The sequence below is a fragment of the Gymnoscopelus microlampas genome, assembly GCF_963454915.1.
Source record: "Gymnoscopelus microlampas genome assembly, chromosome: 1".
Taxonomy (NCBI): Eukaryota; Metazoa; Chordata; class Actinopteri; order Myctophiformes; family Myctophidae; genus Gymnoscopelus; species Gymnoscopelus microlampas.
Window position 1 is genome coordinate 37,037,658 of NC_139962.1, and position 25,994 is coordinate 37,063,651.

Consider the following 25,994-nt stretch of genomic DNA (forward strand, 5'->3'; position numbering starts at 1 on the left):
GTTCTTTTGCTTTCTTTCTTTTTTTCTTACAGTATGTATTAGTTTTCTAACATAAACATCTTTGTATGGTATTTTTGTATCATTTATTTATTTTTGTGGATTTCTTTGAATTATTTGTAAAGTCCTGGTGTGTTGTGTAAATTGCATTTTTTTATTATTTAATTGAAAATAATTCAGTTATATATAACTATTCACTTCTATCTTCTCCTCTCCCCTCTGCTCCATTCCTCCCTCTTCTCCCCTTCATCCCTCCATCGTCCTCTCCTCCAATCTCCTGTTCCTGTAGTGTACATCGGGCAGATCTCTCAGTCTCTCCGCTGCCTGAAAAAAAAATATATATATATGCTAATTATAATAAAATTTCACACACGTTTAATAGGATAAAATTATGAAATCAATATTTTGTTGGTGAAAGGTCAAGGTAACGTGAACTCAAATCATCCTATTCTAGTGAATGTGATATTTCAGGAACGCCTTGAGGGAATTTCATTACATGAGGCACAAACTTCCCCTTGGACTCGAGGAAGAAGTGATTAGAATTGAGTGTGAGGTGAGCTTACAAATCACGTTCATGAAATTCCTTCAAAGTCTTCACTACATATACTATATGAGTCTGGACAGACACGAATGTAAGCTGCAAACGGTTGGCAGAGGCATACAACCACGATGCTGTATTTCTAGTTTGTACCTGCTCTGGTGTCAGATCCCTCTGTTCCATTGCAAGCATCTCATAGCCGACCATGTGCTTCCGGACAGTCGCTGACCTCAGCAGAGGGGGGTAGTAGTGGGCGTGCAGCAGCCAATGGGAGTTGTCCATTCTCAAACGCTCACCGGTGGGCGCCCCTGATTGGATGGATGAATAGAGATCGAGAGGGAGGTACAGTAGCTACTGTGGATTGAAAGGTGCAAGGTGCAATAAAAGAAATCGATAAGCTACTAGGCTAGCAGCCACCTAGGGACTACCTAGCAACCACCTAGGAATCAAATTGTAACCATCTGCTACTCGGTGGTTGCTAGGCAGTAACCAAATTGTTCTAGGTGGAAACTACTGTAGGTAGTTTCTAGATTGCCAAATGGATCAAAGCTGGTTGCTAGCTGGACACTAGGTGGTTGCTAGGAGGATACTAGTTTTTTTCTAGCTGGGTACTAGGTAATTGTGTGTATGCAGTCAGTCATCCATTCCTCTGAAACAGTAAAACATATTTGTCATCTCTCTCAGTTACTGTACCATGCCAACCCATGGAGTAAGGGAAGTTGGTCTCAAACAGGTTGTCATATTTGGTCAGAAGTTTCTTCATGATGTCAGCCAGATCTATAGATAGATAAGATACGAAAAAGTAGTGTAAGAACACAAAGTACTGCAAAAACGGAAAACACGGCTGCAAACCATGAGAGGTGAAAGAGGCGACATGCTCCGAAATCAAAATTGTGTTTTGATAGAAAAGGTTGCTTCTCGCTAGCCTCGTTGTGTCCCGCTGGGAAGTATCTCACTCAAATAGAAACGATAGGGGAGACAGACCCCCAGCCCCTTCCACAATTAAAATGTCTTTGGATCTACAAGATTCAAGTGGATCATTAAATGTATAATATTTTGATTAATCATTGGAACCCCTTTGTAAAAAAGTACACAATGTAATTGAGTAATACACACACACTCACCCTCTCTCTCGGCAGCTGTGAGGTCATTAAGCCGCAACACGTGGCGTCGTCGTGGCAATAGCAGCGTCTGGTACGGCCAAGTCGCCCAATAGGGGACGACCACCAGCCAATCAGAGGACAGGACCACTATCCTCTCCTGAGGAGACAGGAAGTAGGGACAGATTTGAATCAATCCATTTGAATACATCCATAATTCAGCAGGAAACAATTCTGGGGGGTAACTTTAGATTCAAAATGAGAGGATCAAATTTCATCCAGATTCACAAACTTATCTCAGGAAGAAATGTCTTTGTTCCCAACTTTTTACTTACGGAAGCTTAGATTACTCTGGAAACATTTTCTTTTCTTTTCTTTCTTCCTACCTTAGTAATAGTACTAGTAACATCAGTAGTACTAGTAGTACCGGCAGTAGTAATTTTAGTAGTAGTAACAGCATTAGTACTTGTAGTAACAGTAGTATAACAGCAGCAGTAATAGAAGTAGTAGTACCAGTAGTAATTCTTGTAGTAGTAACAGCATTAGTACTACCAATAGTACCAGTAGAACTACTAGTAGTAGCAGCAGCAGTAGTAGTACCTTTCTCTCCTCCTCTTGCTTGGCATACTGCAGTAGTAACGGCTCTCTGTGCTTTTCAAAGTACTCTCTCTGACAGCGGTCAGAGGTCAACGCCTCGTTGGGCAGGAAGTCACTGGCCCACACCTACAGTATGACATCACAGGAAGATTTTATAGTAAAACAAACAAACAAACAAACAAACAAACAAACAAAACAAAAACACCAGAGAGCAGTCCATCAGAATGCTCTAAGGCGGTTAGTGCTAGACTGGAGGGGCCCTAAGGGGTGCGAGCACTCATTTTGATTCACTAAATAAATAATGGTTTCACATGTAACTACCCGAGATTCTAACCCGTAAGTAAGGGACGCTAGCCTAAGAGGCTAACCTCTAGCCTAAGAGAGAGAGATGTGGTACATACTGTATATAGATAGATGGATAGATTTTAGATGATGTGGATAGACCTGACAGTGAGGGTGAGGGTTTGAACAGCCCATCATGTCTCCTTTGTTCTCAAAGATCTGAAACAAAGAACACAGAACAGAACACATCTTCACGTTTACTTCAATTCATCATTAATGTGTTTGTTTTCTCCATTATTATTTACAGAACATAGTTCATAGTTAAATAAAACAACAACAAAAACACCAGAGCTTTGCAGCTATTTATATTTCCTCGACTTTAGAATGTAACTCTTCACTATTATAGTATTTTGATTGTTTAGAATTGATTAAATTATTAATTTATAAATAATGCATGTGTACCTGCACCCAGGGATAGGTAGAGCCTAACTCAGACACAAGCTCCGCCCACTTGTCTATCACCATGACGATTTCCTGGCGTTTCATCAGGGGGAGGGGCATGTCTGACCATGGGTGGAAACACATCACCTTACTGACACACACACACACACACACACACACACACACACACACACACACACACACACACACACACACACACACACACACACACACACACACACACACACACACACACACACACACACACACACACACACACACACACTATTAACGTTTAATAATATTGATCAATATTGATCAATTTCCAAAAACAAAACCATATTTGATCAATACAGACACACTTCCAATACCTATTACTTATTTAATCTATAGGACCTCCAAAGGCCACAATGGATTTTTTAGGGGGGTTTTATCCTTTTGACATATATGTCCAAATACATTTTCATGATTTTTTTGCATTATTACTTTGTAACTAGACCATACCCGTGGGGCGATATGCGCACATGATCTGGCAACCCGGGAGGCAGCGAACACAAAAGCGCTAATAAACAGCTGAGATTTAGTGTAATCGGAAAACGGGCTTCGCTGTTAGGTGCACATGGTAATGGTCAATGGCTGTGTGCAAATTCAGATCAATTGCTCCAGCCACTGAGGAGAAACGGGCAGAACCAATTTTGGCCTCACCACTACACCACTACACCACGCAGCACTACAGAGGTTTGTCAAATTATAGGAGGATAACAAGTAATGATGTTACTTTGTAATAATATTACTATATTTGTAAGATTGTGTGTAATTGGTAAATACCAACATAACTTTATAACAATTTACTTAACATATATGGTGTGTAATGTGATTACTTTATATATTTTAAATATCGATTATTTGATGAATTGAAAAAGTAAGAAGATAATTGATATTTGCAACTTTATTTTCAATACCACTATTTGGATCAAAACTGATACATTTCCAATACGTGTGACAATACCAATATTCGATCAAATGCAAATATTTTGATAAATACAGATATTTGATCAAGAGTACTTACCAGACTCCCTGTGCAGTTTTGGACTGGAAAAGCGGGTGATCACTTGGACCTGAAGATCACATACACACACCAGAAACCAGTTCAGAACTGAAATACAACTGCCTTAGCCAATAGTTTGAAGCTTCATTAAAGACATTGTAATTGTAATTCAACGTTCCAAAAATGATATGCTAATTCTAAAACACCACTCATGTTTGCAAAACACACTTTTGTTTTATAAAAATACATTTGGCCCCATTCACAAAATATGTGTATGATGCTATGATCAGAGTTTATACTAAATCACTCATGTTTCCAGAAAAATATCTGATTCATCATTCTTCTTCTTAGGTGAATTTGTTCATGTGGCATCCGTGTGCGGTTAGGGTTAGGGTTCGGGTTTGGTATAGGGTTAGTATAGTCAACGTCGGAGGCATGCGCTGTCGGAGGAACGGTCTGTCGGACTAACGTATTGCACCCAGTATTGCCAAACCTCCCTAACGTCATATTTCTGTACATAAATGGACGATTAAACATGACTGTGACCCTCCTTGCATTCATTAGTTTTGTCGAGTATTATTAGGACAACACACCAGATTGTCTGAGTGTGGTGGTAAATTAACTGATGTTTCTGTGCCCAACATTTGTAAAACGAAATAAAAAAGAGGCCTGTTCAACTTTTTTCGTAAGGATGCACAACTGTGCATATTGATATGAGGCAAAATGAGCCAATTATGTCCCTCCTCAACGTGTTTGCAATATCATGTCTTAATATTGCAGGACAGCAGCAGACACCACCGTGGTCGCAGTTATGTAATGAAACTAAAAGCAATTATTCCATTTGTTTATCACATGAATGCCATACAAGTACAATGTCTTACCATCACATACAGTAGTCTACGATTCATAATTTCCTTAATAGACTGTATATTTATCTTCTATTTATTCAGCTCAGGTAATTCAAGTCATAAGTCAATCATTCTGAGACCCTGTGCAGAATGATGTTTTGTGTCTAAGTCTAACTGGCCCGTGCCCTATACACAAACACTGATTGAGCACAATGTACACACACTTAACTACACAGCGGCTTTCATTTGACTAACTTTGCCGCCCGGCTTTGGAAATTACTGTGGAAGTGTTGGTTCATGGACAGTGTTCTTAACATCGTATCTCCCAATGCATTTTAATGTTTGAAGTTTCTGTTTATTGACTCTGGGGTAGTTCATTGTGGTGGTGGTGGTGGTAATCATGGGTGTTATCACCTCCCCTGTTTCTCCTCTACAGTGCTGGCACTCCTCTGTAGATTGGAGGGTGCCGAGTACTGTATAGGAGGGGTGTTTGTTAATGTTATTTAGCATTTTGCTTGTATGTGTTTTGTGCCTGAAATATTTATTGAAGTGTATTCATTGACAATATGTTTAAAAAGCATGTATGTAATTGTAGATTAACTCATGGGCCTTGGTTTGCCTTGTTTGAGATAATGGATACAAATGACTTTCATGGTGCTTGGTTTATCCCACCTTGTTAAAAGGCAGGCATGCTACATGTATGGGCAGTTCAGTTAGACTTGGAGCAACAAGCTGTAAGCACCTACGGGAGAGCTGCCAGGGCCCTTGTTTAAGGGTGTCACCTGTTTAAGTTTCTCAATTTCCTAGGTTGTTTTCTTTAGTTTAGTTTGCTGTCAAGTATGTTCATTTTCTATATTTTGTAAAGTCATATTTAGATTTTTGTTATGTAAGGCCTTCGCTTATTTGCTGCACAGAACTGTTGGTGGACGAGTTTTGGGTCAAATAAACAACCCCAAATTTGCATCTCTGGACGTGTCCAACTTTTGGGAGCCTTGGCCAATCGGTCACTTTTACACTAACTATTATTATTTTTATCTTATTTTGTTATTGGCTATTGACTCTTAAGCTTGATTTATACATTATCGCACGGGAAGTGTCGTGCTGCAAAAATTGCCGACCTACAAGCTCTCAATGCATACTGACATCTGTGACGCGTTGTGAGCCTGTGTGAGCTTGTCAACACTGTTGTGCGACAGACCATGAATCAGGCTTTACCTGTTCCTGTGTTTCACTCATACTGCTGTTGCTACCATAACAGCAGTATTATAATACCATTAATTTCATTAGAGGTTATCTTATTTTACTACTACTAGTACTGTATATCACCTGGACTTGGGGAATCTGTCTGCAAAGCAGGGAAGTCATTGTCGAAGACATAGGTGCTTTCATATTGTGGATTTACCTAGAGAGAGAGCGAGAGAGAGCGAGAGAGAGAGAGAGAGACGTTGCCATGGTCTACAAACTGAGCTAGCATAGCTATAGGTCTCTCCATCTAAATTATGCTATTTCCACTATTTTTGAAAATGTTTGAAAATATATGAACATTTGGAAATGATTATGACGATTATGGCAAATATCCAAAAAATAATTGTGATTATCTCAAATAATTGCGATTAGGCGACTATGACAGGCCTACTACTAGTACGACTCCTTGTGTTATTATTGCCAACAGTGCAGCAGCATCAGCACCTCTCCGTTGGACCGGGTGTTTCCAGGACAGAGGGGGTTTTTGGGGTCGTGACGGGGGACACTCCCCCCGGGGGAATCCTCCACCTGTCCCGCCCAGGGCCTTTTAACCCGGTGGGCCGAAACCAGAACCCAGGAACCTCTCAGCGGGTTGAAGCGTAAATGTTGGTGCTCTGGAAGTGTGGAGGACATGAGTTAGTACTAGTAGAGCAACCATTACTACTACTATTACTGTACTACTACAACCACTACTAACACTGCAACTTCTATTGCTGGTGACTACTATGACTCAAAGAACTATTACTAATATATCGTCGCTGTCAGGTGGATGTCCAAAAACGTACATTTACAAAACCCTCAGACACACTAACAACGTTCATTTAAGAATCTAAAATAGCAGATCTACCAGCGCACAATGCGTCGTGATGCAACGTGTTATGAGCTTGTAGATCGGCTATTTTCGCTACTTTTGGGCGACACACTGTACGATTACATTGGGAATTAATTTACAAAAAAACATAAAAAGTTGAAATAGGAAGATTCTGCCCGACAGCAACGATATAATATAATGCTCTTATTATTAATATTAGTAGTAGTTGTAAAAGTAGAAGTAAAGTTGTAGCGACGATAGTAGTAGTACTAGTACCAGTAAAGTTGTAGTAACAATAGTAGTCCTGTAGTAATACAGTTATTATTATAATAACAGTAGTATTACTGTTAATGATATAGTTGTAGTAACAGTAATAGTGATGTTAGTAGTACATTTGTTTGTAGTAACAGTAGTACTTTTAGTAATGTAGTGGTACAGTACTGTTATTAGTAATAGTAAGAGCAAAGACGTAGTAACAATAGTAGTACTGTAGAGTTGTAGTAACAGTAGGTACTGTTATAGGGATGAACGATTTGTGAAAATGTTATTTGTGATTTTTCAGACCAATATTGCGATTGCAAGTCGATTTGTGATAAAACAATGTTTTAAGTCAGTCAGTTTACTGTTCATACAGTATAACTACAACAACATTAGATATTGTCATCAATGTCAACATAAATGTATTCTTAAAGGACTGTTGTTATTGCATTCATTGACTTCAAGATTACAGTACTACTGATATGATTACCAGGTTAACCTAATCTTGTAGCTCAAACTTCCAGGTGATAAGCCCACCTTAATCTTATCAGCTTTTAAGTGGAGTAAAAAGTACAATATTTGCATCTGAGATGTAGTGGAGTATAAAGTATTGAAAAATGGAAATACTCAAGTAAAGTCTTCATTCAAATGACTCCTCAGCAGGATGTCTATCATGAGTTGTTTACTGTCATGCATGTGAGTGAACTCACGTGACCAGTGTGCACACACACTCCACACAGGAAGTGTGGGATTTGAACCCTGGACCTTCTTGCTACTGATACTATAGTACTACTGCTGCTTCTATCACTAAGTAAGTTAGTAGTTAGTAACACACTACTACTACTACTACTACTACTACTACTACTACTACTACTACTACTACTACTACTACTACTACTACTACTACTACTACTACTACTACTACTACTACAATAAGAATACAGGTCAAGTGGGCACTCAACATTGTGGACACATCAATGTTAAATTGGCTACTTTCCCCCCAAAAGATTAAAAAAAATAAAGAATAAATGTATGCTTTCGAAAATGCATGGTCAGAAATCATGTAAAGTATACATGATTTGAACATGCATAGTACATCATTATCAGACCTACATTTTACCCTTCAAGTTCTTATGCCCAAAAACCTGACTATTCAGGTTTGTATCAATTTGTATCAATTGTAGAAATATTAGGCCTTAAATGTCATTCAAATTGATTATGTATTTGATCCCCAATTTATAAAATTAATGTAAATGTACAATAAAATATAAAATAATAATAACAATAAATGGTGCCCAGAGTTCTCAGGTGGTAATCACTATTCCAACTGTTACTACAAACATTAACTGTATAATATTACTAGTAGTAGGCTAGTGGTGATGGTTGTTGTTGTTGGTGTAATGTAATGCATAATAAAGTAACATTAATAACTTTAACTTCCATACCCTTTGGATCAAACGTAGGTCCTTCCTTACTCATGATGATCGTTACTTCAAAGATAAAAAAAGGTCGTTTCACGTTACAAAATACTAACTACAACTACTAATAATAACAAGACAAATACCAGGATCAGTACTTTGTGAGTGAGCTACTGACTGGACAGGCTCTTTAAAACTTCCCTAATCTCTCTGCGGTCCGTCCTTTATTTATGTCCCTCCAGAAACAAAAGCCAGTCAAAATAAAAGTACCTGGATGGTTTTAAATGGGGGTGCTATATGTTATATGACTACGTTTGTGTCAGATTCCTAGACTTGTATTGTTTAATAATTTGGTATTTTATGTTTTTACTGTTGCGTCCTTGAGTAAAAAAATGTAACCAAAATATCATCAATCAATCATTTATTTATTTTTTACTTCACACTTTACTAGTGTCCAGTAAAAAAAAAGGGGGGGGGGGGGGTGGGGGACTGAGAAAAACTCCACTTCCGGTTTAGGACTTCACAATAAAATACTAGCCTGCAGACTACATGGGATTGTAGTCTCGCACAGCCAGACAACTATTCCACAATGTTCCCCAATGAAGCATTACTACATTGTGGGAGGCAACAGTCTGGATCGCGAGACTAGTCCAGCCGGTCCCCATAGTTATAATCCCGTCCCATTGAACACACACTTCCGAGGTGGAGACGCAGCCTGGTCCAAGCTCCACCTGTAAATCCGTCCTGTGCCCCGACCGAGGAAACCATGTGCTTCAAGAAGATAGCCTCCCTGCTGTTTAAACTGGTGTTGCTGGTCGCGCTGCTGGTTCTACCGGTGCGTTACTGGCTGGACAACAAGTCCTATCTGTTCAATGGAGAAGACGTCGCAGAGCTCGCCCGGCGGTACGCAGGTAAAGTTGAATGAGTTACTACAGTACTGCTACTTACTTCAAGTTCTTCTACTGCTACTCTCTAGTACTACTACTACTACTACTTCTACTGCTGCTGCTGTAACTGTTGTTGCTACTTGGTGTACTACTTTTAGCCTACTGCCACCACCCCAACTCTGATACAAAATCAGTGGTGTAAAGTAACTTAAGTACATTTACTGTACTCTCAAGTACAATTTTGAGGTATTTTTTACTTTACTGGAGTATTTTAAAATGTCAGTAATTTTACTTCTACTCCACTACACCTCAGAGGCAAATGTTCTACTTTTACTCCACTACAATTATTTTAAAACTTTAGTTACTAGTTACCTTTTGTAGATTTTGATTATTATTACAAAACATAGCCTACATTACCCACTTCTACATTCTACATTACTCACTTTCTATAAGCTCACAATGTGTCGCGATATGAACTTGTAGATCTGCTATTTTCAAAGGATTTTTATACATTTGAACACTGGGGGGACATTCTGCATAATGAGTACTTTATACTTTTGGTACTTTTTTTTGGTCTCTCCAGCTCTTTAATAAACAGAACATTGGTACTTTAAGTACATTTTGACACCAATACTTTTGTACTTTTACTTTTTTATTCCGTACTTTTACTTGTAACAGAGTATTTCTACATTGCAGTATTGATAATTTTACTTAAATAACCACTGTGAGTTACTATAATATTATACTATTACTTCAAGTTCTTCTACTTCAAGTAGGCTACTATTATTACTACTTCTACTGCTGCTGCTGCTGTAACTGTTGTTGCTACTACTACTATATTGCTGCTGCTGCTGCTGAGTACTAATATTACTTTTAGCCTACTGCCACCACTATCCCTAAACCTAATATTAAATCTAATCCTTGTTTTATTATTGGTACATTTATTTTGTTACACCACCACCTATTGGCAAACGGGGTGAACTACGACTTAACTTGTATCTGTCTCTCTTTTATGTCGTCTCGTGATTGATTGATTTAAGAACGTTATTTTAAAAGACATGGAAAAAGTACATGGAAGTACAGTTAACAATACAAGGTCCTCTAAACTTGATCGCTCATAAAAGCACAACGGCTTATTTCAAATGAGATCCCCACGCACTATTATCATGATGACATTTAAGAAAACAGACAAATATACACCACTACACAGAACATCATAGCTTACTGGTATGAAAAACAAGAAATATGAACAATACACAGTTCGAGGAGGGAGGGGGGGGGGGGGGGGGGTTAGGTTAAGACTTTGACAGGGGCCAGTTTGGAATTGCAGCCTCCTGAAGGGCAGTTTTGAAAGTGAGGAGGGTTTTACACTCCTTTAATCCTTTTGGTAGGGCATTTCACATTTTTGTTGCATAGCATGAGAACGAGTTAATTCCCTTGTTTGTGCCAAATCTGGGTTGGACATGATCAGTGGAGCTGCCTCTGGTGTTGTGATTGTGGACTTCATTTTTTTGAAGTATTTTGTCAGGTACATGGGTATCCCAATGTTGTGGTGTATCTTGTAGACCAGGCCCATTGGAAGTTGCCGTACTCTGTCCTCAACCCTTTACTTAGCCATCCGACCCTTGCAAAATAAGCAGCGGTTAGGTGGGTTGTATGTTTAAGGCCAATAATTAGCCTAGTTTGTTTTGGGATGTCTGGAGCCTTAGGCCTTAGTGGTATTGTGATACCATGAGAAGCACGCATAGTCGAAATGACCGTGGATGAGCTCCCCTGTAAGAATCCTCAGGGTATTCTTACTGACTAGAGAGTAAATCCTATACAAAAAAGTGTTCTTTGGTTGACCTTTTTTATGACTCTTTCTGCCATTTTATCACCGGAGAGGTTTGCCTCCAAAATGGAACCCAGGTAGGTAATTTCCTCCTTTCTTGTGATAACATCATCACCCGCTTTGATTGTGAAGCTTTTAGCCTTGCTAAGGTTAACACTAGACCCAAAGAGAATGGATTCAGTTTTACCCAGGTGTAATGATAGTTGGTTGTCAGCGAGCCAGATGCGGATCGTATCAAGTTCAGAGCTGAGAGTTTTTTCAACCTGCAGCCGGTCCCTGTCCGAGACCAGCAGAGCCGACTCACTCACTCACTCCTCTCCCTTTCTCCTCCATCTTTCTCCATCATAAAGTGTGACTCCCTAACCTCAAGCCTTCTAAGCTTAACACCAGAAATCCCCCCTGTCAATGTTTTCTGTACATATACTTTTATTGCTCCTAGTGTTGATGATTTCTTGTATGTTATTGTATGTCTTTAATTTAAATGTCTTGATGAATTGAATACTTAGGACCACAATGGAAACAAGGCCTCAGGGCTTTCTGTGTTATCCTTTTGACATCATTGTATAATCGTATCACTGTACATTTTGCAAACTGTTAATAAAGTAATAGTATTCAATTAATCAATCAATCAATCTCTCTCTCTCTCTCTCTATCTACAGGTCAGGATCATGACCAGGCCTTCTCCAAAGTGGTCGTTGAACTCAGAAAGAAGTATGATTATTATAATACTTGTCCCTTTAACATAGGCAAGTTAATTTGTGTAGCACATTTCAACAATAAGGCATTTCAATGGGCTTTACTTACTAAAACATTAAGCAAAAGAAACACATAAGACATTCATTTTGAATTTAGTAAAAATTAAGTCAAACACTTATTTTCTTAATGGGAAACACTTACTCAGGAGTGGACACAGAGCAAAATCACAGTATAAAAGGACATTTGAATAAAATACAAATTTAAATGAGAAAGTCAAATTACAGTGCAAAATAAAATTTAAAGTAATCTCAATAAAAAGCAGCGGCAAACAGAAAGCTTTATAGCCGTCATTGAAAAGAACAGAGTTGTAGCAGACCTGCAGTTTTCTGGGAGTTTGTTCCAAATACTGTATCTGGTTTATGATAAAAAACAAAACGCTGCTTCTCCACGTTTAGCTCTGGTTCTAGGGACATAAAGCAGACCTCATCAGAACATACCAGGTGATGCATTAGTACTAAAGAACTTGTACTGTACCAGGTACCCAGGTCACATTCTACCAGATGAAGACCTGCAGTGGGTGTTTGTGAATGCAGGAGGCTGGATGGGTTCCATGTGCGTCCTGCACGCCTCACTGACCGAATATGTACTACTGTTTGGTACAGCAGTGGATACTACAGGACACTCTGGTGAGTAGTTCAATTGAAAAAATGATGTCCCATGCAGGGGCCAGGGCTCAAAATAAATACTGGTCTGGTGATATTAGGGGTGTTCATCAAACTAATCCATTTAATCGATTATTTAAGAAATAAGTTATCAATAATTTATTAAAATCGATTAATAATCAATTCCTATTTTGGGCATGCTAAAAATGTAAAAAAAAAAAAGAAATAGTGAAAATAGCTGATCTACAAGCTCACAACGCGTCGTGGCGCGTTGTGAGCTTGTAATGAGTATTATGTTTGCATGACACTGTTGTGCGACTAAGTATAATAATAGGGCTTAAGATGTTAATCGATTTGTTGATATACAGTATATTTCAATATGCAAATTAGCACCGTGTTCGCAACAGGGCTGCTGTGCATCAAGTCTACGGTAACAACGCAATATAGCGACGTTAGGAAGTGAGGTAGGTAGCATGGAGTGGCGATAAAATGTTTTAGTAGTATTATAGTATTTTTATATTGTTTTTGTTTTGTTTTAGGTCGATACTGGGCTGAAATCACAGACACCATCATCACTGGAACATTCAGACAGTGGAAGGAAGGTACCACTAAGAGTGAAGTCTATTACCCAGGTAACACGCACGCACACACACACACACACACACACACACACACACACACACACACACACACACACACACACACACACACACACACACACACACACACACACACACAATTTTTGAAGTGCGTGGTACTATTTATCGATTATTATTTCATCATGCGTCTCGCTAGCCAATAAAAGCAAAGGGTCTGAATAGAGTCAGCCAATCACAGTACAGGGAAAGACGAATTCCCAACCCCACTTATAGGAGCGGCTACACCGCTCAAAAACAACTGCTAGCATATGAATATGTTTTTGAATATGTTTCCATATATGCCACATGTTGGCTAACCAGACTGAGCTCAAGCCATTGTAACTCATCCAGCTGGAACCGAGAGAGCAGCGACTATATTTTTACACTATTAGGATTTTCTTCTTGAGGGACCAGAACATGTGGCAGTTCCCTGGGGGAAAACGTAGGCCTGCCTGGCGAATAGCCTCAAATACTTCCTGCAGACTGGGCAGGGCCCCCTCAAAATCTGTTTCGTGGGCAAGGAGGTCATCAAGGTAGACCACACAGTGGTTCTGGGGTACCCTGGTTCTTCATCAGTTGCTCGAAGGTGGTGAGCGCGTTGCAGAAGCCAAAGGGCATGATTTTAAATCATCACAGTCTTTGGCTGATAGAGACAGCGGTTGTTGGCCAAGCCTCTGGGAGTCAGCGGATAGGTCCACTTACCAGTACCTGCTACAGAGGTCCAGCAAGCTAAACCAACTGGAGCCTGTGATGTGGTCTAGCTCATTGTTAATGTGAAGCAGCAGGTATGAGTCCTCTGAGCCCAAATAGAGCTGGGCTCTGGATACATCCACAATGGCTTCCTAGTGATCGAGTCAGCCCAGACTAATGATTCACGCTTCTTGGATGTCAGCCAGCCATAACTCGTGGTGCATATTTGCCACAGCTATCCGGTAGGATCTATCTGTCTGCAGATAGATAGATAGATCTTTTAAAAAATCATATTTATTTTTACACAAACAAGCACCCGTGTCTACCAGTCCTGTACTCTCATTGGCTGTATCACGTCTCTGCTCTCTTTGCTGGTCACGATACATTTCATACTTGGTCATTTGCGATCGCCAGGTCCAGATAGCTAGCATGTCAGATGTCTCAGAGTGCTCAGGGAGGCACCTGCTTCCTGCTTGTGATCACTGTGATCACATCACAATCAGCTCGCGTCTTTGAACACTTCACACACAGCGATCAAAATCTCAAGGCGTGAATGCCAATTTGCCTCCAATGTGGTGGTGCTTTGCTGGAGTGGATAATCAGATAAAACCTTGTAGTGTGAACTCGTCATAATAGGCATTTGTCAAAGCTATGTGAAGTACATCCTAGTAGTCCATGTACAAGTGCAGCAGAGTCCATGCAGGAGTCGGTAGTCCACAACAAGTAAGTCAGTAACAGACAGTGCAGGTTTTAAAGGTCTCATATGGGGGTCAAAATTGGTTGTGGGGCCTGATGGCTACTGGCACAAAGGACTGACCAAAACACTGTGGCCCTCATTTATCAACGCGGTGCAGCCCAAATAATGGGCGTACAGCGAGATCACCGCACCTTTCGGCATTTATCAATATATCCTGACGTGGGCTTCATCCTACCGTACGCACTGCTCGGTATGGGCTAAATAAATGGGTATACAAAGTTACAAACGTATTCCATTCATGGCGATGTGATTGGTATCATAATATGTCATTCATGTAGGTTACAAGCCTGCCTATGTGACAACAAAGATTGTACGCTACGGATTACATGAAAGACGTGTGTGTGTGTGTGTGTGTGTGTGTGTGTGTGTGTGTGTGTGTGTGTGTGTGTGTGTGTGTGTGTGTGTGTGTGTGTGTGTGTGTGTGTGTGTGTGTGTGTGTGTGTGTGTGTGTGTGTGTGTGTGTGTGTGTGTGTGTGTGTGTGTGTGTGTGTGTGTGCGTGCGTGCGTGGGGAACTCTTTCTTATTGGCTTTTCATGCTTTTTTTGGGTCGTACTCTGGTTCTTCATGTCGTGAAGTTGGGTGTTTTGTGAATATTTAAGGGCGTGTTATTTAAATGACGCTCGTTTTCAGACGTGAGATTTATCAAAGCTCCGACCTGATATACGCTAGGATCGGCTGTATAGGATCCTTTGATAAATGTGACTTCGATGTTGGTGTACGGCCGAATATATGGAAAAATATAAGACGTTTTTTACGCTCCGTTGATAAATGAGGGCCTGTGTGCCAAGGGGGTTAAGCCTGTGGCTCAGTGTGCTACTCATCTTCGTTAGCTCATCATGGAGGGGATGAGAGGGGGTGTCCAGGATAGTGTCCAGCTTCTCCCTCATCTCCCCTCAGTAGTAGTAGTATTTATAAATAGTAGCCCCAATAATCCCTCTCCCCTCTCTCTGTACCAGGTGACACCATCGTACACAGTGGAGGCGAGGCAGCAGCAGTCCAGTGGAGCGCTGGCACGTGGATGGTGGAGTACGGAAGGGGGTTCATACCATCAACCCTGGGCTTTGCTCTTGCCGACACCTGGTCCAGCACCCAGGACTGGGTGACGCTGTACTACACCTTCAGAGTGTACCTGAAGGGAATGTGTTTGGAGGTTGCCACATCATTGATGGAGGCTGGGCTGCTCTGAATGGCTACCAATAACGACTAGGACCCTTGGGATTTTTTTGCTACTACACCTGCCGGGTAGTATTAAGCGGGACCTCTAGTACTGCTGTTTTCTATCCTACCAGGACCTCTAGTACTGCTGGTTTTATAACCTACCAGGAATTCTAGCACTACACATTTTCTATCCTACCAGGACCTCTAGCACTGATCATTTTCAATCCTACAAGGACACCTTGTTTTCTATCCCATCGTAGCAGGAAGTTGCTTGCATTCAATGTGGTCTGATTGGTTAGCTGGAATAGTGAGATGTCAAATGTTGTTAAAATAAAGTCCTTAATGTTTTAACATGTAAAACAGGTGTCTCTCAATCTATGCTAGTGTGTTGTTTAAATCTAAACGACTACTACTAACTAGTAGTGCTATTACTAGTACCACTAGTAATAGTACCCTAGCACTATTACCACTACAACTAATGCTAATATAACTACTCCAGATGTGCCAGTGCCAACTACTATGTAGCACAAATCTGTCCCAAAATCCTGTGTTTTTTGTTTTGATTTGTTTGGGACTGCGGCCATGATGAAGTAGGATTATATTAAAGGTAGGGTAAGTGATTTTCTTTGGTTAAAATAAGTGTTAAATAGCTCTATATTCTGATAGTACTCATTGCTATAGAGTGTTTGTTCAGTAAAAGGAGTCTCCTTGTCTCTCCAGCTCTTAATAAAACAGAAAATGCATTTTCGTTTCAGTTTCATTTCCAATATTATCCAATAAGGATAGAGAACTCAGTCAGGATACAGATTAAACAAGTGAAATTGGAGGTGATGACACTAAGAAATGAGCAGGCAAATGGGAACTGGAACACTATAAAAATTAAGCTGATAAATTGGTACTCTCTTCTGATTGGCTGAAATATTGTCACCTACCAAAAAAAATATTTTCTGTTTATTAAAGAGCTGGAGAGATGGGGAGGCCCCTGTTACTGAACAAACACTCTATAGCAATGGTTACTATCACAATATAGTGCTTTAACCTTTTAACAAAATACTTTTTTGTTTTAACCAAAAAATATCACTTACCCTACCTTAACTGTTTCCCCTGTTCCATGCATTAATGTATTTTGAGTTTGTCCGCATCCATTAAACTGAACTATTAATGGGAGCCAAGACCAGGGTTGGCCAAGAAGGACAGATTTAGTCATAGGGACGAAAGTCGGAGCGTGGAGTGACTACACTCTCTCACACACACACACACACACACACACACACACACACACACACACACACACACACACACACACACACACACACACACACACACACACACGCTAAACCTGCTAAGCTGAATGAGTTCTGACATGTTATAGACAAGTGCCTTAGCTAAATGCCTAGAAAACTAGCTTTGTCAGGGGCCTATTTCTTAGAAAGAAAAGAAAACATGAATCACATGTTCTATAGAGCGCACCTGGCACTCCAAACGTACTTTCACTTCTGCCCATGGGGGGCATCACAAATGTGAAAAGTTCTACCACTTTATGTCGTACAAATGCTATTTGGCCCCGCAGGTACCTCGACTGTTGCAACCCACGACTTACACAGTCCACTTTTGGGTCTTGGCAAGGCAACCCAGCCTGGAGATTAACCAAGCCTTCCTCTCTCGCCTGTAGCTAGGCCAAAATGCTGCCTCACACCTTTCACAGGAAATGAGAACACCTCCCTCCACTGGCTCCCAGTACGTTTTAGGATCCATTTTAAGATGTTATTGTTTGTTTTCAAATCTTTAAATGGCTTACCACCAGTTTATGTCTCTGATCTTCTTGAATATTATATGTTCCATCCAGATCACAGAGGTCAGCTGACCCATAGGCTCTATGCACAGCAGCCATATTGGAAAGAAATTGGGCCTCTTCTTACTTCCTTCACAGGTGTTACCAATGATGCTAATAAAGGCTCTGGTCAGGGTGCTGATAACGTGCATGTTGGCTCACTCGAAACACCATTTTGGTTCCCAAATGGCCCCTTATTGTGGGTGTGTAACTCTGAGAGTGTACAAATGGAACCAAATGGACCTGTAAAGGTCCATTTGGACACTAAATGGAACTGAGCCTTAATTAGTATCATTGGTAACACCTGTGAAGGAAGTAAGGAAGGGGCCCAATTCATTCCCAATACGGCTGCTGTGCATAGAGCCTATTGCTGCTTGTCGTCCCTAAGACGAGGCTTAAGCTAAGAGGGTGGCGAGCCTTCTCAGCCGTAGCTCCCAAATTGTGGAACAAGCTACCTCGTCATGCTCTGCAGAAGAATTATTCATTATACTAAATTGTTATTATGGTTGCTTATATCTAACCTTTATATTTTACCATCACTTATTGTATTTCTATAATACATTATGATATTTGGAAGCTTGTAAGAGCCTAGATGTCTACACTAGGCCTGATAGCTATTGTTTATGTTATAGCCTATCTTGTTATGGTTCAGCTTGTTCTGGAAGCAGCTGCAGTATTACTATGATCTGTGCCCTGTGCCCCTGGCAGAACTACCGTACCACCGACCTGAGTGCTATTGTACTTCTCCCCATGATGATATGTACATTAAAGCATAACCATCACCACCTACAATATTGTCTCGACTCCTATTGTCTCATCAATTGCTGATTGATCCAGAATTCCACGACACTCCCACACTACCTGTTTTTACCTCATTTTTGTTCCTTGGCTTTTAACCCAGATTACTATTTGTACTCATGTTTAATTATACCGTGTGTACATTTGTTTTGCATTATGTTTTTATCTGTTATGCCTACTGTACAGCACTTTGGTCAACTCAGATGTTTTGAAATGTGCTCTAAATAAATTGGATTGGATAGTAGTAGAAGGGGGGTTACAGTAGGGGCCGGTCTACATCATTGACTCCCAGTTATTTTATGTTCCTTCGTGAGTCGGGATCCTCTACGGCAGGCTTGTTATAATTTAACAAGCATATATTATGCTTGTTAAAGGCTACAACACTGATGATACGTCCCAGGTGCATCCATGTGATGTATTCATTATAGTTAGTGACTCTATTTATAGTGGCTCATAGGAATTAGACTACGTGACAACCAGGAATAGTTTGGTGACCACCGGAGAGACGGGTGACAGCCGGAATGTAGACGGTATACCGGGAGCAGTATGGGTTGGCGCCCCAGCCTGTGTCTTCCGTGAGGAAGAAGCCCAACAAACCCACGGTGAGGCCTTTAGGAGGGCCTTTCAAGCAAACCGCAAGTGGAGCTAATACCATTAGACGGCCCAATCTAGTGGTATCGGCCCAAGGAACCATCACGCCAGAAGGAAATGTTTGGATCGGGATGGTGCAGAGGATCTGGTACAGCGCTCAGGTCAGGCCAGAGCCTCCCCCGAGTTCCGGCAGAGTAGTTCTGGAGAAGCGGACTGATTGGCCCTGTCTTTCCCTATAGGACAAGCCTCGGAAACCCTTGCCTTTTTTTTTGTTTCAAAAGAAAAAAAGTCTGGGCGAACCATGCAGGAACGCTGGTCTTAGGACCTTGTTATCTCCTAACCAATCAGAGTGCAGAGGGGCGTCGCTCTAAATTTGGTGACGTCAGCGTGCTCCGTGCAAAAGGCCGGGGGGGGGGGGGAGCCGGGACATAGATTGGTGAAGCAATAGGAAGCCCCGCACGAATCCGGGCGGCTGGGTTTGGATCCGCCCTTCAAGACCATCGATTGGGCTCGTTCTTTCAGTCTACTATAGGACTGACCGTGGGTAGCTACCTGGGACGTAAGTTGGGGCTTGATCAACCCCGGCTGGGTCACCTGGGCGAGGGTGTATGTTGCGAGACCCGAAACACCCTATGACCCCAGGCTACAACACTGATGATATGTCCCAGGTGCATCTATGTGATGTATTCATTATAGTATGCACAACCCTACCCGAAGATACAGCGTTCTTCAATTATGCTCCCAAATTATGGAACACATGACTTTAAGAGATAAGAGGGGTAGGCTCCTTTGAAATCTGTAAACAACCATTGTAAAGCTTAACCTTTTTATTGTTCCGTTTGTCACCATTTTAAGGCACCTTTTTATCCAATTTAAGACAACATGGACCACAATAATTCAATACAAGTTATTACATTTTTTTTACAATAACAACATCAACAATGTTATTTTCCATGACTTCTTATTGATGGATTATGTGCGTTACTTACTTTTTTCCTGAAATCAACAACATAATTATGATGATGAGGATGATAGAGGAAAGGTCATGGACTTGACAATACTCCACTGTACTGATCTTGACTGACAGAATTTCTGTTAGAATCTGTTAGAATAGTATACTTCCATAAATGAAAATCTTGCAAATTGGTTTTGAAACAAAACGGGCACTGTTTGGAAATAGTTACTGTATGTGCTGCGTGTTTCCGTTTCACTTCCCTGCAAGTCTCAGTATGAGCTGACTTCCTGATTATGACCGCATTGGTGCCTTTAGGGGAGCCATACTGACCTCGGTAAAGTGAGTAAAGGTCCACATATTGGACTATTCGATTGAAACTTCAAGCACATAGTGCTGAATTATGTTAAACCCTTGTAAGATGTAGAATTTTGAGGGGGTAATTTAGTTTTTCTTTGAGGACTTCGAGGGCCGGATTAAGATGGTCAAAGGGCCGGGTCCAGACCTCGGGCCGTATGTTGCCCATGTGTGATCTTAAGGCCAGTCCACACCAATGCAACTAGATGCAACTCCTTGCAACCATTATCCCCAGCAATGGCAGTGGCAAGGAGCTGCTTTGGTGTGGACTGGCCTTAAAACTGTTTTGTTGCAAGGAGTTGCGACTAATAGTTGTATTGGTGTGTCTGGAGTTAGAAATAAATATGTTCTTAATAAGAAAGTGGTAACACAGGTAAACTTCCTCATTTTCTTGACACTATCTGACTTGTCACAGTCATAGGTTATGCAAGAGTTACAATACGACTCTAAAAAGCATTATTGAATTGACAAATGGTAATGGTAACTTTACCAGAAAGTGTGCTTTCACACTTAGATTTAATCAACCATTTATTTAACCTGAAATAAGTTAGTTCAAATAATTGAACTAATTATAATAATAACAAACTTTATTTATAAAGCACTCTTCATAATAAAGTGACAACGTGATCAACATCTAAATTATGGAAAGTCCCTTTGCAGTCTCTCACTATAAGGACATTAAAAAAAAAAGTAATTTCCTGTTTGTTGTAGCTCTGCCCCTCTACCAGGAGCATATGAATGTTATAGACATGCATCTCACATTTTGTATCAGTGAGGAAACGACAGTTTAGCAGAATAACAGGGTGTATGTAACTTTACCCTCAGACTCCTATTCAACATTAGCTGGAAACAGTGTGGGACAATGAAACGGTCCATTGTCTTCCTTAACATACTGCTGTGCCTTTCCACAAGCCAGATTAGCGGTGAGTTATTAAATTAATGTATTTATCCTGTGTGTGCATGTACAGTATGTGAAGTCATGTGTTGTGGCTGATACGGTTGTCACGATCATGAATCTTTAATTGATGATTGATTGTCATACAAATAATTGTGATTAATGATTTAATTATGTTTGGGGCATTAAAAATTACATTTCTGTTTGCATTTTAGGCTTTGTAAGAAAAAGTACATAGGGCAATAACTTAAAAGCCTACCGGTATCCTATATTGGCTTATGGGAGGGCAGGCTGGCGGGCGGGCAACCAATAATCAAAATAAATAATTGACTATATATATTATACTTAATTTTTTTCAAAAATATTACAAATTGCCGATCTACAATGTTCAACAGATGAATTTATACAGATGAATGGAAATTATTCTTATTATTATACTGAATAATTGTGATTAGCTCAAATAATTGAAATCATACAATTATATAATAACTGTGTCAGGCTTAGTAACTGGCAATGTTTATTGTTAATAGTTCAAGACGAAGACAAGACGTTTTGTGACACTTTTAAAGATGGTACAGTAGGTATGTGCTGGACAGAGATAGAGGGAATATATCTCTGATACTATATTAACTACTTAAAGTCAGTTGAAACAGATATTTGGGGTATTAGCCATATTAGCTGTCCCCAGACATTTTAAAAACACAGTTCTCAGACAACTTACTCTGTTTCCTTTCTGAATTACAACAGAATGTGTTCGTGTTCTTCAATACTGTCTCTCCTCCTCCTCCTGTAATGCTTCTCTTGATCCTTGGACCAGGTAATTCCATCGTGCTTGAGATGAAAACATCTTTTCTTCAACACCTTTTATAAAATGTTACCAAAAGTGTCATGTAGTAGAATGATGATAATAATTTCAGTATCTTTGGCCGTCAAATTAAGCTGTTTCTTAAAATGAAATTGTATTTTAGTTTATTTTTCCCTATTTTAATAGGGAATAATGTATTGTTCTTTCCTTTCTTGTATGCTGCTGACAGGTGTTATGAGAATAAAATAGTAACATGCACAATACCTTCGCATTTTACCGCTAGAAGGCCTGGCCTTCCACCCAATCCCCCTCGTGTCTTAGGTCGGACATTCAACCCATCTCATGAGGTGAGGCTGTATGCAGGCTGACTAGACAAAAGACATTTGATGAGGTTTGAACCCCGCACCTCATTCCATTACATTAGATTGCAGAGCGAATATTTCATAACAAGCAGAGTGTATGAATGTTCTGGACTGGGGTACATACATTGGGGACATGGTCGCTGGGGAGGAAATGGGTGAGGTGTATTTGGGACCACAGTGGTAGACTGCCACAGTGCCACACAGTAAAATTATCAGTGTTAATTTAACTCTCAGAGTGTGGACCATTTAGGTTGATTTTTACACAGTCAAAGTCAAATTAACACTAAATATTTTACTTTTTCCATTTATAACTTCCAGTGGAGGACTTTACTGTAGCTGTACAATACATTGTATCTTGCAATTTAGCAAGTAGTTGAGTGTTTTTGCACCCACACATGATGACATCATCTTATGTCATCATATTGAATTGCTGTACATCTGCACATCCTGGGGTGTATTGTATCATTATCTTGAACGTACGATTCAATTCACTGTGTCATCGTGTGTGACTGATTCTGATAATACAGTAAATGTAGTTTTAGTTTCTATGCCATAAAATCAGGTACCATGCACAGTAAAACATTGAATTCAGTATTGTTATTGGGGGAAGTGATTATAAACAATTCATATGTAATAGAAAATCATACTTTTGAAAACTAAAGTTTTTGAAAATATATACGTTAAAATGAATTCTACACACATTTGGTAATTGATACTCACAATTTGAAGGAGAATTTGTGTGAGTAATTCTCCTTTAAAGGTGCAGTAATATTTTACTACAATTAGGGTCAAATAGCTCTTTATTCTCATAGTAATCATTGCAATCATAGCTATAGAGATGTTTCTCCAGCTCTTTAGTAAACAGAAAATACGTTTTCAGGTCGGGATAACAATTTCATCTGATCAGACAGAGAACTCATACAAGATACAGGATAAATTAAATGCAATTGAAAGTGATGACACACAGAAATGAACAGACACAATTGGAACTGGAACACTATCAAATTGGAAGCTGATGAATTAATACTCTCTTCTGATTGGATGAAATTGGCAACTCACCTGAAAAGGTATTTTGTTTATCAAAGAGCTGGAGAGACAGGGAGACCCCCGCTACTGAAGAAACACTCTTTTAGCAATGATTATTACTACAGAATACAGAGCTTAAACTATTTCACCAAAAAAACTTTTGTTTTAACCAAAGAATATCACTTTACACTTTAAACAACATGACATTTCCATTACTACGCACCTTTGCTGAAAATCTGGATGTGCCAAGACGTATAGTCTAATAACAGCACAGTGTTCCTGTTCAATCTTTAGCCATTGATAGTAATTACTTCCGTACGTGTGCACTTTGTAAACGAAGACTCACGAGTCACATTGCATTGGCTGGTTGCTTGTGTGCATTTCCTAGTTTGGTGAGGGTTTACGCCTCATTTGGCCAAATGGAAATAGCTATCTCCTATCTTTAAGACCAGATATTAACACAGGGCTCCTCCACATGGCACAGCCTTAAGACTAGATAATAATGCTTCAGTCTTAAGGCCCCTATCATTTCAGTTGATATTGTGTTTAAATTGTGCATATCCCCAAAAAAATTAGCATTTAATCAAATTACCCCAAACCAATTGACATAGTGTACCTGGGGCTGAGGATCCAGGGCGGGGACCTGGATGGGGCAGTTGCTCACTTCGCCCGGCAGGTAATCCAGCCTTGTAGTACACAAAAAAACGTATTTCACTAACTTCTTTACATCTGCAAACCTGTGATGTGACAATAAAGTTGATGATGTAGGTATTTTCATGTGTTCATGTGTGTACCCCTCCCTCATAGGCTATAGAGAGTCCTACACCTGATCACTGTGTGCACATCCCATCTTCAGCTCTCCAGAAAGGTTCTCCTGGCCCTGGGAAGGATGTACGGGTGGTTATCACTGTACTCAACAGCTCTTACTTCATGGTCTGTATCTGAATAAGTCATGGATCCTATGAGCCAAATTAATAGGCTTATTTGGATTTAGTCAGCAATGAGTTGTGGTACATAACGTTGTTGCGTGTTTGTTTGAATTCACAAAGCTGCTGCCAGAAGTCTAGCAAAGTATGTTAAATCTGTCGAAAGTTAATTCACACTAACTGAATCTTGATTGATACTATTAGGTCTTACCCTTGTCTCCTGCTCTCTGTCTCTCCTCAGCCCAGGTCACAGGGAAGGAGGCCCATCCTAAAGGATTCTGCCCGTTTGGACGGCACTGTTTTGGGAGGTGTAGTCCTGTCAGTAAGGGTTGGGAAACCCTCAATCAGTAATCTGTCCCAACCTATCAGAATTATGTTCAAAAACAACAAGACAGTGAGTTGAATTCCTTACCTACAGTATAGCTGTTTGAACACATTTCACATTTGGTGCTGTGTAAGTCCAAATGGATCTTGGACAACATACAGCATGCTCTGTGTAAATTAACCCTCTAAGACCCAGAGATGCTTCAGAGCAACAATTATATTTTATAAAGAAAGGAGTTTAAATAATTTGTTTTTCTGTTATTTTTTCACCTCTAAATCCTCATTGGGTCCTATTGTTTAGTCTTACAATGCCATTGGCCAGGATATTTGCATATAAATACCCCCCACAGAGGCAGGAATCATCACAACTTGAAAAATCTCTGCTGGAACAGATCTCTTTTTTCTCTGGAAGATATTCCTCACAAAAACGTAAGTAATATGCCTGTAATAATTTTTTTGGTGAACATTACAATGTCTAGAACATGTATATATGTTATTATTGTGAAATATATGTCCCAAATTGAAATTAGAGCATGATTCATACTTGTTGCTTTTGGTCAACGTTGGGCCCTTGGGGTTGCAAAAAATACAAGGGTTCACCTGCTACTGTTCAGCCTTATATATAGTTTTCACAATAGATTTAAACAGTTATATGTGTATTTACATTACTATATAATATGATATATATATATATATATATATATATATATATATATATATATATATATATATATATATATATATATATATATATATATATATATATATATATATATATATATATGATAATTGAGCTGTAAGCCTCAGAAAATGTCCACCCAAAGTTTCTCTTTCCCCCTAAACAATACATATTCAACCAATATTATTCCCTTGTTAATTCTCAGTAAGTTTAATTTTCTTTCAATACTACAAGGACAGTGGGACCAATGTGGTAATTCTTGGGGTGTTGTGGGGGTTGTTCATTATTCATTCGAGGGGTGGTGGGTACTTAGGGGCTTGTAATGATGATGACCACTTAGTGGCAATCAACATCAAACAATAGGTTGCCAGACAGTATTGTATGACTTGTGAAATGTTGTCCTGCAGTGAGCAGTGATGTGTAAGAACTTAGCATTACTAATGTACTAATGGTATGTCTTTATTTCATTTCAGAATGCCACAAAGACGGAAAGAGCCTCGCTTCTTAGCAAGGGATGTTCTGGATGCCGTGTTCAACGGAGAGAGT

The 25,994-nt window shown here is 39.8% G+C and overlaps 3 protein-coding genes across 3 annotated transcripts in view; 2 read left to right on the top strand and 1 right to left on the bottom strand.

Annotated features, from left to right (window-relative positions):
- Positions 1-154: 154 nt before the first annotated feature.
- Positions 155-9,407, bottom strand: galt (galactose-1-phosphate uridylyltransferase). The gene is made up of 12 exons (XM_084062886.1): positions 9,279-9,407; positions 8,611-8,655; positions 6,541-6,710; positions 6,178-6,253; positions 4,025-4,073; positions 2,977-3,106; positions 2,677-2,733; positions 2,236-2,358; positions 1,660-1,795; positions 1,229-1,312; positions 689-843; positions 155-321 (listed from the first exon to the last, which is right to left on the bottom strand). The coding sequence occupies exons 1-12, from the start codon at positions 9,349-9,351 to the stop codon at positions 244-246; spliced, it is 1,176 nt and encodes a 391-aa protein (XP_083919012.1). The 5' UTR covers positions 9,352-9,407; the 3' UTR covers positions 155-243.
- On the top strand, positions 9,350-18,518 carry sigmar1 (sigma non-opioid intracellular receptor 1; the record flags this gene model as incomplete). Its single annotated transcript, XM_084062897.1, has 5 exons — positions 9,350-9,494; positions 11,961-12,012; positions 12,535-12,683; positions 13,199-13,291; positions 15,701-18,518. The coding sequence occupies 5 exons, from the start codon at positions 9,350-9,352 to the stop codon at positions 15,928-15,930; spliced, it is 669 nt and encodes a 222-aa protein (XP_083919023.1). The 3' UTR covers positions 15,931-18,518.
- Positions 18,519-21,213: 2,695 nt separating this feature from the next.
- The window catches only part of adgrg3 (adhesion G protein-coupled receptor G3), a 10,981-nt gene continuing 6,200 nt past the window's right edge, over positions 21,214-25,994 (top strand). The window contains exons 1-6 of the mRNA XM_084062298.1: positions 21,214-21,354; positions 21,857-21,898; positions 22,074-22,143; positions 22,361-22,478; positions 24,327-24,452; positions 24,687-24,839. Of these exons, the coding sequence (XP_083918424.1) occupies positions 21,294-21,354; positions 21,857-21,898; positions 22,074-22,143; positions 22,361-22,478; positions 24,327-24,452; positions 24,687-24,839 (570 nt within the window). The 5' untranslated portion in view covers positions 21,214-21,293. The remainder of the gene's footprint in view (positions 21,355-21,856; positions 21,899-22,073; positions 22,144-22,360; positions 22,479-24,326; positions 24,453-24,686; positions 24,840-25,994) is intronic.

Excerpts from the sequence above, each read along its gene's own strand:
- galt (XM_084062886.1), bottom strand. The coding sequence starts at position 9,351 with ATGGTTTCCTCGGTCGGGGCACAGGACGGATTTACAGGTGGAGCTTGG. Across the intron at positions 4,074-6,177 it reads GACAGATTCCCCAAGTCCAG|GTCCAAGTGATCACCCGCTT; the intron begins GTGATATACAGT and ends TGTGATCTTCAG. Across the intron at positions 1,796-2,235 it reads AGCAAGAGGAGGAGAGAAAG|GAGAGGATAGTGGTCCTGTC; the intron begins GTACTACTACTG and ends CTGTCTCCTCAG.